We start from the raw sequence: 14,136 nt of genomic DNA, 5'->3' as shown, positions 1-14,136 counted from the left end.
CTACTTACCTCCTATTGTGTGGCCTGGTTCCTAACAGGCCACAAACGGATACTGGTCAGCGGCCTGGACGTTGAGGACTACTGGTTTAGAGGGAGACTTGTTTGAGTGAAGAAAAGAGCTGGAGAGAGGAAAATCACATGGGATTTTGCATGGAAGTCAACTGAGAAGTGAGAGTTAAGCATATTAGTTCCTCAACAGTGGAGAAAGAGTATATAGGATTTGTCATTAGTAGACCTGTCTTGGTCTCTACTTTCCCACTCATTATGAGACCTTGGATTAACTGCTTTACCCTTCTGATTGGGAATTAGTATGAGGATGAAATTAACCTTATTAATATTGTTTTCAAAACTTACATACTTATTTTGTATCAGTTATACTGGCATTTTACATGCATTATGGTGCATATAAAAGTCTTCTATAATTATAAAATATTATACAAAAAAAGTATTATCTGATTTGCCTTTCTCTTCTCACCACTGCTTTTAACTCTTTAGATCTTTAAAACTACTGACAAATATAAAATCTATCTTCAAACCTCATTTTATTTTGTGAATTTGACATGGTTATAAATACTTTCTGGGAATGATCACTTTTATGCAAATATAGTTAGCTGGATTTTAAAGTTACATTAGGGATTAAAATATGGCATCATTTGTTTTATAATGAGAATAAGTGAGAAAATGAGATTTATTAAATTGTAATAGACTTTGCAGGCAGATTTCTAGGTACATATGTATTCCATATATTGAATGACACCATACAAATTTTTGGGAAATCCCACTGTGGTACCCCAGTGAGAAACCTCACTTTTCTATCCAGAAAAATACGTGTTTATTTCTTGTCCTTTTGTTTTTTCTCCTTAAGTAAATTTCCTATTGTAAATCAACTAATTATTTTTTATCTTTAACTATATTCACTTTTGTCTCCTGACATGTATGTAGGAGGCACTTTTTTTTTTACCTACTGAACAAAACTCAGATGTTATTTATGTTTTGTTTCAGTTAATGATGTCTGATGTCATCTGATATAATTTTCTCATTCTCCTCAAAGTACCATTTCACTTCCAATTTAATCCTCAATTTAAGCACCATAGACTTTAGGGTTAAGAGAAGCCAATTTGAAGAGCCATCTGGATACTGCAAAAATCAGTTCTGAGTTTGTTAAAGAGAAAACTTACCTTTATAGTATGAGCTTATTGAAGAAAATGAGAAGGAGAAAATGAGAAAAGCGACATAGACATGGTCAGAGTAGGAATAATAAGGAAGGTACTTATTTCTGGAGGGGTGTCAGAAAGAAAGAAGAGTTTTCATTCCTATTTACCTCAATTATCTCTTGCACAATGTTTAAACAACATTTAAATTGGGAAAGTGTTGGGAGATCCCACTAGCCTTTTCATTGGTTCATCCTGAGGGTCTTTTCAGTTCAGATCTGCTTCAGGCATGCCTCTCTTTACCACTTTGCCTGTTCTTTTTTTATTTTCTGAGCTACCAGAAGCCTCCCTCCAACCCCTTGCAATGGAATAGGACACTATCTTGGTGCTCTTTTTCCTTTTTGTCCTACCAAATCTTACATAGACCCTTTCCATTTTGGAGGTCTTAAGGACTGACCACTTTGGGGAAACAGACAGAGAACAGCACTTTTCTGTCTGGGCTGGAATATTCTTTCCTTGACTATATTTTTCTAACTCTAGTTATCTCCTTTACAATATCCAGGAATATCTTTGGCACCAGTACTTGACAACTTTATGCTTCCCCATAGGCTGCTTTACAGAAATGCATTAATTAGCTTATTAATTGATTTATACCTTCTTATTCTAAAATCTGGTGTCAGGGGTGTCTCTAGTCCATAGGTCATTTGGAGATATGAAATGATGGACATACCTGATCTTTCAAGTATCTAAACTTAGTAGGTTCAATAAGAGGGCTAAACTGATCTTTTGGGTTAGGATGTCCCAGATCTCAGACCTTAGATCGATTTCTGTCTTTCCACTCATTTTTTAAAGGAGAGCATGTCCAGTACCAAAACTTTAAATATTACCTTTGTATTTATTGTTGATGACTACTAAATATACATCTGTAGTCCCTCAAGAAGTTCAGATTCATTTCTGATTACATACTGGATCTCTCCCCTGGTATGTCCATAAATACTTTAACTTGTCAAAATTAAACTCTTCATTCTTCATAACCTAAATTTGCTTTTCCTGTAGCATTCCCAAAGTGAACTGTTACGCCAAAAATGTTTGAGTCTTTCCCTCATATACCACATTCAATTTTTCAGCAAGCACTAGTAGATACTTTTTAAAATACATCTCAACTCTGCCCACTTATCATTTCCTCATTCTAGTCCAAGCCATCATTTTCTCTCACTTCAATCATTGCAATAGGCTGGTGATGGTCTCCTTGCTTCACTCTTGCCCTGACCCCCCACTTTATTTTTTATTTTTTTATATTTTGTGATGGAGTTTTCCTCTTGTTGCCCAGGCTGGAGTGCAATGGCGTGATCTTGGCTCACTGTAACCTCCACCTCCTGGGTTCAAGTGATTCTCCTGCGTCAGTCTCCCTAGTAGCTGGGATTATAGGTGGATGCCATGATGCCCAGCTAATTTTGTGTTTTTATTAGAGACGAGGTTTCACCATGTTGGTCAAGGCTGGTTTCGAACTTTTGAGCTCAGGTGATCCGCCTGCCTCAGTCCACCAAAGTGCTGGGATTACAGGCGTGAGCCACCACACCTGGCCGACCCCCCCCACTTAAAAATAAATTATATTATTGTTCTGTGCTGCTTAAAATTCAATGACTTCTCTTCAATAAAGTCTAACCTAACCTGGCCCTTGACTGCTTCTCTGACTTCAAACTATGCATATCCCTTTCGCTCACTCCCCTCCTGCCTCACTGGCCTAATTTTCTTCAGTCAGCCTAGGCACATTCCCACCTCAGAGTTTTTGCATTTGCTCTTCTCTCTGCCTTGAGCTCCTTTTCTTCAGATATTTATGTGGCTTGTTCCTTTACTTCATTTGGGTCTATATTCAAATGTTATTTCCTCAGAGAGGCTTATTTCTTTATTAGCCATCTTGCTTAAAGTAGCACCCTCCTAAATTTGCTCTATAGTTCTTATTGCTGTTGCACATTATATTAAAACTATTTGTTTTATTATCTGCGTCCACACTTGAATGCAGGCTCCATGAGGGCAGGGAGGGTAAGGGTATTGTCTGTTTTGTTCACTGCTTTCTCAGCACCTGGAACAGTGCCTGACTTATATGATATACTAAATATATATATATATATATATATATATATATATATATGGGATAAATGAGTGAATTTATGAAAAAGTGGATGCACCTATTCTTTGTAGAAGATTCTGGAGGAATGCCTAACCTCACTTGGCAGGATCCATAGTCTCCAAATCAGTGCTCCTGCCTCCATGCATAGATTAGTTATCTAACCAGTGTATGCATGCTTTTGGCTCCATAACCCTCACCCCTCTGAGTCTTTCCCGGCAGCTATTCCCTCATTTACCTACTCTCACAGGCTGCACTGTCCTTCTTCATCCCATAAAAGTGGGTTTTAAAAAGAATTTTATAACAAATGCTCATACATAGAAAAAGCAGTTTTTGTTTAGATACATGGATTATTTCGTGACAGCAGTGGTGAGAACAGAAAACAAGGTAAGAGAAATTAGAGACTTGGCAAAATTAAACTCTAGAGTTCTGAAGGAACTTGCAAATATTTTGGAGACAATATCCTTGTGAAATCACAGCAAATGGGAAAGGCAACAAAAGATTACATTTTTTACTAGTTATATCTCACCTGAGTGTTCCGTGTCTAACATTGAGCCCATTCTAGGTTACAAGGTTTTTAAAAAGACAAACTTATTCAGAGTTGGTTAACAATGTATTGAGGATATTCATTATTAGATATAGGATTCAAAGGGATGAGTGTCATGGAACCAAAAGCATGCCTACATTGGTTAGATAACTGATCTATCCATGGAGGCAGGAGCAGTGATTTGGAGACTATGGACAGTATCATACAAGTAATGGTTGAATCAATTAGGGCATTATTCTAAATGTTTTTTGTAAAAAGTTATTTAGTCCTCATCCTATGAAGTATATACTATCATGTTTATTTTCAGATGAGGAAATGAAGGTACAGAGAGGTTTAATTACACTCTAAGTGTCACACAGCTAGTAACAGGTATGGCCAATACTGATTTTATTCTGATTTCGGAGTCTGTGCCCTTAACCACTGTGTTATTTTCTTTGAATATTTGAGGTGGGTGCTATTGAAGAATTGGGGTACTGTGGAAGTTGTAGGAAGTCAGTTGCGTCCTTAGCCCTAGTCTCAAGAGTCACCACCTCCTTCTCAGTTCTCTGAGTCTACCCAGTATGTACTTCTATAATAGGTATGGTAAACTGGTAACAGCACTTGAGTTATTTGCTTTGATCTCGACCTCTTTTTATTAACCTGTATTTAACCTACTTTAAGAATTATATTTTATTTCTTTTTGAGCCCTTTAATTTAGTGCTTGGTGTATAATCAACATTCAGGTTTTGGTGAATTAAAAAAATTAATGAAGGATCTTTAAATTGATTACAACTGACCCATGGTAGAATAGCTTTTCTGTGAAACAGTGAGCTCCTGATCACTGGCACTATTCAAGCATGGGCTAGATGCTTGAAGGGATGCTGCAGAAGGAACATCCACATCATGTGGAAATGGAAAATTAGACTGAGTTTTTTTGTAACTCTGAATTATCTGATGTACCATCGAGTTAGTTATGATTGTTTCTCCAAACATTTGTTGAGCACCTACTGTATTCCTGGAACTACAAAGATAAATGTGGCCAAACAAATATCCATAAGGAGCTGATAGTCAGTGGGTAGTTAGGAGAAGAAGTGCTTAAGAGTATAGGTGTAAAGCTTTAGTAGAGAAAAATAAATAGAAAATGATAGATTTTAGAGATGCTTTGAATAAAGGAGGAAGGGGAGAAGTACATAGGAAAGATGTCCCTAAAATTGCCTGATAAGGGAGAATTTGAGGAGTGAAGACCACATGCTGTGTTGCTATGGAGGGATTCTTCAAAAAGGAAATATCACTATTTGCCATTAAGGTGTATGGTAGGGCCAGATGTAATTCAGTAGAGATTAATTCGTGAAACATTTTAAATTTGGAGACTCCTACTAGTCTCCAAAACCCATAAAGATGATTAAGTACCTCCCACTCTCTGCCCCTTTAGAGGTATTAATATGAAATGGAATAATGTGTTAAGTAAAGCTAAACTTTCTGGTGACTAGGACAAGAGTTCTAACAGTAAATGCAAAGCGACTCTTCAGTTTCTTTTCTGAATCATGTGCCTGGAATCTGTTAGGCAGTAAGGAATGGTGGTCTGTCTTTATATTACCCTGGTCTCTCATGCTGCTTATCTTTGACACATGTCCAAATATGTCTCAACACAGAAGCATCCTCTCTAGCTGGGACATGATGCCTAGGTGGGTGGGGGATTCCCCTGTTTTGTTTAAAATCAAAGTTGCCTTTGAATTTGGCTAGCATGTTGATGATTAGTTTACTGACAATTGGTTTTTTCTTCTTATACCATATGTTATTCCATGATTCATCAGCTTTGAGTCTGTTGCCTTGAAGGTGAAACAATTTCTTCCAATGTTGTTATTTCATAATCTCATAGATAACAAGCATACGCATATGCATAGTCCTTTCAGAAGTTTTAAACATTTGGAGATGAATGAATTATGCTGCCACAAATGGAAAGGAGCAGTATAAAATTATAATGGTGATATCCAGTCATCTTTTGTGGAGTGATTTTGTGAACCCTGATATTGATAAAGCCTAGATGATTTACTGTATTCTTCTATCTCTCCTTGTGAAATTGTTTCTGATATGTATTATTTGTTTATGATTTAAAAATTTAGCATTTTACTCAATTGCCTTGATTTACATGTATTTTAATATTTTAGACTGATAAGATCTTTATTTTTAGAAGTAGTGTTTAACTTCCAAATAAATGCATAACATTAGCTATTTATATGGTAATAGTGGCATCTCTTATATATTTAATGTGCAGCAATGACTATTCAAACCTCAAGAAATGTTTTAGTTTATAATATAGTAGTAATCTTTCAAAATATCTCAATAGAATACAGTACATTTTCCGAATCCAAAACAAAGCAGTTATTTCTGCATAGGTGCTTTCTAAGTATTTAGATTAGACTTCTGATAAACACGGACTAAATTAGGTTTCTGCATGTAGCTTTAATCAATGCACTTATTGCATTGCATCCTTTAACCACCTGTCTCTTTTTACTCATAATGTCAGTAATTGTTTTTCAGTGAAGAAAATTCTCTATCATGTTATAGTGTAGATGCATGTGTAAAATATCTGTATAAGTTGTACATTTGGAGAGAAGTTTTTTAAAGATTCTCAGTCACAGCATGTCTTCTTCCCTCTCTTCCCTCCTTACCTGGTTTTAGCTCCTCTTTGGTTCAGGTGTGCTGGTGTCCCTAAGCCTTTCTGGGCCACAGCTGGAGAAAGTGGTGATTGACAGAAGCCTGGTGGGGAAGCTCATTTCAGACACCATCAGTGATGGTAATTACCCCCATGTGCAAATCAGTTGCCTACATTAACAGTGGGGCAGGAGAAATAGTGTGTCAACAGGTAGACTAATTATTACCACTGGGGACTTGCAAATACAACAAATAATTGCTTGTAATAGCATACTTAAACCCCCTGGGACCAATACAGGTTTTGACTAATATTTAATGTCAATGTTTTTTTCTTCTTGTCAAGTGTTAAGCTTATATTCTGAGTTGTTTTTCACTTTTTCTTTAGAAGAAGTGAACATTTTTTCAAAATAGGGTTTTGTTTTCATTATTTCAAAATTAGTTCTTTATAATTGGTACTTCAAATATATATTTCATTTCCAAATGAATTTTGAATAAATAACACAAATATATCAACCCAGTAACCAGTAAACAGTTGGTATTTTGGCTCTCATAGGAAGATTCTTTGTTACTAAAGTCTTAGGAATGCTAACTTTTGAGAGACTTTGGGCTGTATTTTCTAAATAGTAAATATCAATGCCAAATATACTGGATAATCAGATCCTATTAAGTGACATCATAATCAGTGTATAATTGGTACAAAGCACATAAGAAAAAGATGTTAAGCCAGTTATTGAATAGGAAGGATACTGACACTTATTGAGCCAAAAGGCTCTATGTTGGGTTCCTAACGTACCTATTTCATTTAATACAAGAAAACAATTGTATACGGAAATGGAAGCTGAGCTACTAAGGAACGCGTCCAGAGTCGTATAGCTAGAAAGTGATTTTGCTGAGATTTAAATACAGGTTCTAGCTGCAAAGTACATTTTCTTTTCACTATACTGTGCTGACTCCTGAATTTTTAAAGATTATATTCTTTTATTCAAGGTAAAAAGGTTGAGAAACATTGTATTATTATGAAAGATTGAAAATGGTCAGTATCTTAAATTTAGTAATCAAAGAAAGTATGTCCTAGTGGAAAGGACAGAAGTGAGAATAAAGAAATCTTCTGTCTGCTGTGTGTTCTTACTAGCTACCTCTGAATAAATAAGACACAATCACATCATCTTGAAGAAAATAACTCTGCAGGATGGCTATAATTAGCAACATTAGTGATAGTAATAAGCTGGGGGTAGGATTGTAAGCATGCCATTTCCCCTTCCTTACAGGACTAAGGTGCTGAGGAAGCTTCCCTTTGGAAGAGGTTCCATTTTCATATGTCTAATAATTGACCCCTTGGTTAGTACTGCAAATAAAATACTGGCTGTGATGATTTTGTTATATTGATACTCCTCAGTGAGAATTAAAAGGAGACTTCCAACACAATTCGTGTCTCTGAGTTATCCTATTTTATACCCAAAATAATACATTCTCATGGGAATATGGTAACAGTGTGATTTCTTGGCAGTTCTCCAGATTCTCTTGTAATTGTGTAGATCTGCTGTTGGTCGCTATTTACATGGTCGGGGTGTGAAAGTAAAGGAAAATATATGAAACATTTAATAATTTCTTTATGCTAGGAACAATGCAAAACATTTCTCAGATTCCTGTAATATGTTTTTATCAATAACTTTATATAACATTAATGGCTTTTTATATAATCCATGAATATTAGTTATCTACCTACCTGTGTACTTTAGTGACAAAGCTGTAGAAATATTATTGCTAATTTTCATGATTAAATATTGAGTATGATTAAATATTGGGTACATAAATATGTACATATTGGGTATGATATGCTTTATTTCCTCCAGCTTGTATACCCCTAAAAGAAGATTCATTGATAAAATGTTTTTAAGTAAAGAGACTGGTGGAGAACACTGATCAGTATCCCCTAATAAATCCACTTTATCCTCAGATTATTTCTATCCTATATTTTATTCCATGTTAAATTTATTTTTTATAAGAATAAATGTTTCTACTAAATAAAACTAAATCTTCCCACACTACTGCCACTTCATGGATAAGTAATTAGGATTAAAATCTTAGCACAAATAAAATAGAATGTTTTCATCACTACATTCAGGTGTGAAATAGTTTTTTAAAATACCTTTATAGCCCTGATTCTAAATACATCTCATTCGGTGGTTGTCTCCAAACATCAGTGTATATTGAAGTAGTCACAGGAAAAAAAAAAATCATACATGATTAGATTGATAATTGTTGTTTATTCCTAATATCTTTAGCATTTTTATAAAATGCTATAATGATATTCAGGAGACTTTAGTGATTTCAATTAATATGTATGTATGTATGTTTGAAAATAGCTTTTTATAATATTTCCATGTTAAACTACTCATTATTTTATTCTAACTTGATATTATCTAATTATGTTTTTTAGCTCTTCTCACAGACAGTTTTATCGTCTTATCATTTCTGGCACAAAACAAGCTATGTTTTATTCAGTTTACCAAGAAGATGGATTCTTCTGATGTAAGCAAAAGACTGGAAAAACTCTCAGCCTTGGATTATAAGGTAAAGATTTTTATTTATATAGTCCTTTTATCAATTATTAAGGTATATATGAGTATCAACATAAGTTGGTGTTCTGTTCATTATTCTTGAACATTGCTGGATTTCAGAAAAACTGGAAATGTTACAGGATTAAGCTTAATTAATTGCAAACAGTGGCCATCCTACGTTTTCTTTTTTACTCTTGCTATGGGGGTGTGTCTAACAATGGCATGTTTGGAGCAATTTAAATAGTATTAATAGACGTCAAAGACAGATAGTAGAGGCAAGTTACACTTTTGAAAATGGTTTTCTTGCTAGTGGTAGTATATATAACATTCTCATTTTACCCTAAGACCCCATACCATCTTTTTAGGGTAGGATAGCTGCTCTGGTTTCCACTTCATAAGAAAAGAAAGAAAGAAGAAGGCACTTTCAAAGGTTAATAGAAAATTGTAATAAACAAGTAGGGGGAAGAACCCTCCCCCTCCAAGTATAACTGGAGAAAATGCAAAAAAAAAAAAACTCCTTCATGTGTTAGTATCTCTCTCTTCACTAACTCCAGGTAATTTGTTTCCTTACTGTATCAGGAGCTTTACATCTGTTAAGGCAGAATTTTTATTTTAAGTGATGTGTTTAATTTAAGTTTTGCCACATTACATTTTAACTGCTGGGAAGGCATATTCTCTGCTAGGATGAATATCTAATACATTTTCCAGGCTGTTTCAGTTCAAGGCCTCTTTTCAGCAATGACTTGTGTTTGCAAGATTGATCCAACCTCTGTGATGTGGATTTGAGACAGTTCACTGTTCACTGGAAACACAGCTGATATACAGCTTCCTTAAAAAAGATGCACACTTATGCCATACCTAGAGCATCTATAGCAAGGGCAAAGAGTTTGAGAAGCTAGCTCTGTAGCTTGAAACGTGTGTGTGTCTTTGGCAAAGTAGTATTTAACTTAACCTTTTACCCTTTGGGATTATTACTTATCCGTGAGGTGGCAGTAGTGTGGGAAGGTTTAGTTTTATTTAGTAGAAACATTTATTCTTATAAAAATTAAATTTAACATGGAATAAAATATATTCAATGAGTTTTTCATTGTGGTAATAAACTATGATCTGGTTTTGTTTGCCAGCTTTGTGAAACTTCTGTCAAACTCTAATACAGATTTTTTAAAACAGGAAATCAGTGCTACTTATATATGATACTTGGTTAGCCAAAACAGAAATGGTATTAGCATTCTTAAAGGGATGTTAGTTCTAGAATGGCTAACTCCAGATTTACTTGAAATATTGTTTATTTACTAAAATTGATTGGTCTTTAAAATGTACCAGTGTGCATTAACCCATTTAAAGTAAGTATATATAAAATTTTGGATGACTAGTTTCTTCATCTTAGGTATGATAGCTTGACAAAATCTTCCCAACTGAAGAGCAGTAGTTACCTGAGAGCAGAGAGAAACTATCAAGATATCATCTTTTTTTATGAGAAGATACGGAAAACAGATCTAGCATTTGGATCCTTAAGCCTTAAGTGAAGGAATTACTTACTTGCTTATTTGAATATGCCTTTGGGTTTGAGAAGATAGGAACATGGACATCCATGTCATTTCTGTACATTAGAAAAGTAATCTGTTTCCCCTTGGAAAGCTCATGAGTTTTATTTTCTGGTTTAATATTTAATATATATATTTTTAATACTTAGTCAAATCTGCTATTTGTCCATTGGAAGGATATTTTAAGAAATTCATTTATTTTACTATTCCTTTTGGTTATCATGACAGAATACTGGTAATATTAAACTCATGGGAAACATGAAATTTCCTAACAGAAGTGATTTGCATTATGTGACAACTGAAAATGTCAGTCACTCATTGTAACTCAAACTCATCTAGAAATTCATAGGTAACATTTATGTGGCACATCAGACATCAAAATAATGTATGTGTATTTTTAAGTACTTAGCAATTTCATTGTGGTATTTCTCTCAAATAAGAAGACTTAAAACAATGATACTGAGAGCTTAAATATAAGAAATTGCACTTAATAGCATAAAGTACATCTGTGTTGTCTGTCATTGCCCATTTGGATTTTAAAACAAGGAAGTGGTATAGAGTATTGTAATTTTGCTTTTCTTTACAGCTGTACCATAGTTTAATTCTTTCAGATTGACATAATTTTGGCAAAGAAAATTGCAGGGTAAACATCCTTAAACTATTGACCTTTAACAAGTTTTCCTATCTACATTTGAAAAATCCAATTCAATTTATTTAACAGTGAAGGGACAGTGCAAGGAGTTAAATGTTTACCATGAGAGAACAACACTAGTAATTACTTTGATTTCAGTTTCTTTTGATGTGCATTCAGAGGATGAAGAGGTCAATAATATTATGGCCATGCAAATAGAAAAGGGTTCCTTTTGACCATATTGAAAAAAAAATAGCAGAGGATTATTAAAGCATTAACCTTGGTTTTAATGGCCTTGGTTGAGTGGTGAGATCACAATTTGGATGAGCCTGATTATTTACTAAATACAATACATAAATGCAACGGGTTCTTAACACCCATTGCACTCTGGCATTATCGCATTACTGCCATCCTTTGTTGCCTTGCAGACAGGAATATGAAAGCAATCTGTCATGTAGTGAGACTGGCTCCAGAAGCATTTCTCTGATAAGAAGACCCCCTGCCCTTTGCTAGTGTCTGGTCCAGTAGGCTTAGCCATGCGCTTAATCCCCAGAAAGTGGTTCGATTATTGCTGACCAGCAATGGCAAGATAGTTTTTTTTTTCTTCCAAGCTATCAACCTTCCATTAATTCCTTAAGCAGAAATACGGTGCAATCTATATTTCCTTGGCATGTGTCACACAGATGGTGCCGTGCTTATGTTTTCAAATAACCATGTTCCAAAATAACATAGTTTGAATAATAAATTCTACAAATCCTTCCTAAGAAAGAGAAGCATAATTCTCAGAAGCAGCATAAACTTTTATGCATGATACTGTGGCTTATCCCTTTTATGCAGAATATATGTGTATACATCTCATATATTCTTTAAAGAGATGTTTGCCTCAAGTTGTTTTTCCTTTTATTGTTGTCAGTCATTGTTAACATGTTATGTCTTAAATAGTAGTGAGACATTCTTGGTCAGCAGTACTGAACTTGTCATTTTATACAGCTGGTCTTAAATCCTATGTGTAGGTCAATGCTGTCAAGTAACCATGACTGTACATTTTGGTACTGATTGGAATTGCTGCATTCAATTCTTTCCTAACTCACATTTCTTCTTTTCTTTCCTTTGCTAAAAATGGGGAGAATTTTGAACATATGTCTTTTTTATATATGTGTCAAAAGAATTTGGTAAATTCTGACAGCTTCTTAAGCACATGTTTAACATGCATATTTACTTGAATGTATCTACATTTCCAGATGCTTTCATTTTTGTAATACTTTGAGGATTTTGCATCTTTCAAAAGAAATGTTTCATGTATGCTTTTTTTTTAATCATTAGATTTTCTATTATGAAATACCTGGTCCAATAAACAAGACAACAGAGCGTCATCTAGCTATCAACAGTGTTCATGATAGAGTTGTTTGCTGGTGGCCACTGGTCAATGATGATGCTTGGCCTTGGGCCCCCATTTCTTCTGAGAAGGATAGAGCCAATCTACTCCTCCTGGGTTATGCTCAAGGAAGACTAGAGGTAAATCTAAAACAAATATGTACATTTTAATAAAGTGTAAATAAAATAGGATTATTAGATTTTTCTATTTTGAAAGAAATGTGAATTATTTACCTATAACTTATTTTTTCAAATATTTAAAAAAAGAAAATTACATATGGAATGAGATCCTAAAAAGTATCACATCTAGAAGATACCCAGACAATTCCAGGGCTGGTCAGAATAGTGTAGTAATTTAGAGTGAGGCTTCCAGGTTCAAATGCTAGCTCTGCCACTATGTAGCTTCCTCTCCTTGACCAAGTTACTAACTTGTATGTGCTATTGTTTTATTACTTGAAAAATAGAGTTAATGATGATGAATGAGTTAATACATGCATTTAGAGCAATATCAATATATATTAAACCCTGAATCACTGTTCACTATTATGACACATGTTATCATTATTAGTTCCATCATTACTGTTTACTCATGATATCATGCCTGTGAAAGCTTTTGTTACCAATTACCCTCTTCAAACTTCAGTCAATTAACAAACATTAGTCAAATGCTTATATTGTGTAAGGCCCTTCATGCCAGACCATAGCTGGGTCAAGGATATGTAAGGAGAGCTATAGATTAGTCTATGAGGTGAGGACTATATCCTCTATCAATTCATGATAACGGTTTGATCATTCATTCATTTATGTGAACCTATGGGTATTTTCAGTTTGTACTAGTACTTTGGGTACCAAATTCTCTGTTTTTTTTTCATTATAACTGTAAAAAAAGCTCCCTCTCTCCCTCTTTTTATGTAGGTAAAATAGTATGTTCCTATATTTTCCTCTATTTCTCAGAATTAATATTCAATGTAAGATGAATAAGTTTAAGTATTTTCTATCCCTACCTACCTCTCCTGGTTTTATAAACTTTCAGGTTATCTTTTAAGACTGGAGCATCCTAAAGTTGTATGTGTAATATATGTGTAATATACATGTATGTATGTCTTCTGCAAAAATCCTCTTAATTACCTCTAGATTTTTTAGTTTCCTTTTTCTGGAACTTTTCTAATTCTAAAATCACTTGTAGTGTAGGTGTGGATTTTTGTGAGACTAAAGAAGTGCTTTTTTCCTACTCACTTCCTGTTCATGATCACCATTTTATTGATCTTGGGTTCAGAAGTTCGATTGAGTAAAAGACTTTGTTAAAATGACTTAATGTAATTAAACTAATTAGAATTCAATTAAATGTGTGTCTTATAATAAAAGTAAAAATAATTAAATTAGCTTTTAATTATATATTTTACAAATTACTTTTCTTTGAAATGAGTCCTTATATGAAATTAGGACTGTCCTAAAAGGATATACGTAGTCTACATACCTCATTGCCTAGTGTCATCTAGATAGTTGAACAAACTTGGGGTTGCCTGTTGGTTGCCCCATATACTAACTATGTGACTTTGATCAAGTT

At 34.3% G+C, this 14,136-nt stretch overlaps 1 protein-coding gene across 11 annotated transcripts in view; it reads left to right on the top strand.

Annotated features, from left to right (window-relative positions):
• The window catches only part of WDPCP (WD repeat containing planar cell polarity effector), a 783,785-nt gene that overhangs the window by 392,978 nt on the left and 376,671 nt on the right, over positions 1-14,136 (top strand). For 10 of the 11 annotated variants that reach the window (XM_064364171.1, XM_064364170.1, XM_064364169.1 and 7 more), the window contains 3 exons: positions 6,487-6,601; positions 8,900-9,033; positions 12,519-12,710. In XM_064364171.1, coding sequence (XP_064220241.1) covers positions 6,487-6,601; positions 8,900-9,033; positions 12,519-12,710 — 441 coding nt within the window. The remainder of the gene's footprint in view (positions 1-6,486; positions 6,602-8,899; positions 9,034-12,518; positions 12,711-14,136) is intronic. The other variant, XM_064364177.1, reaches the window with a different exon arrangement.

The sequence above is a fragment of the Aotus nancymaae genome, unplaced genomic scaffold, assembly GCF_030222135.1.
Source record: "Aotus nancymaae isolate 86718 unplaced genomic scaffold, 86718_ANA_hifiasm-v0.15.2.pri h1tg000057l, whole genome shotgun sequence".
Classification (NCBI taxonomy): Eukaryota; Metazoa; Chordata; class Mammalia; order Primates; family Aotidae; genus Aotus; species Aotus nancymaae.
The sequence above is the reverse complement of the archived record's forward strand: the minus strand, read 5'-3'. Positions and strand labels throughout refer to the sequence as shown.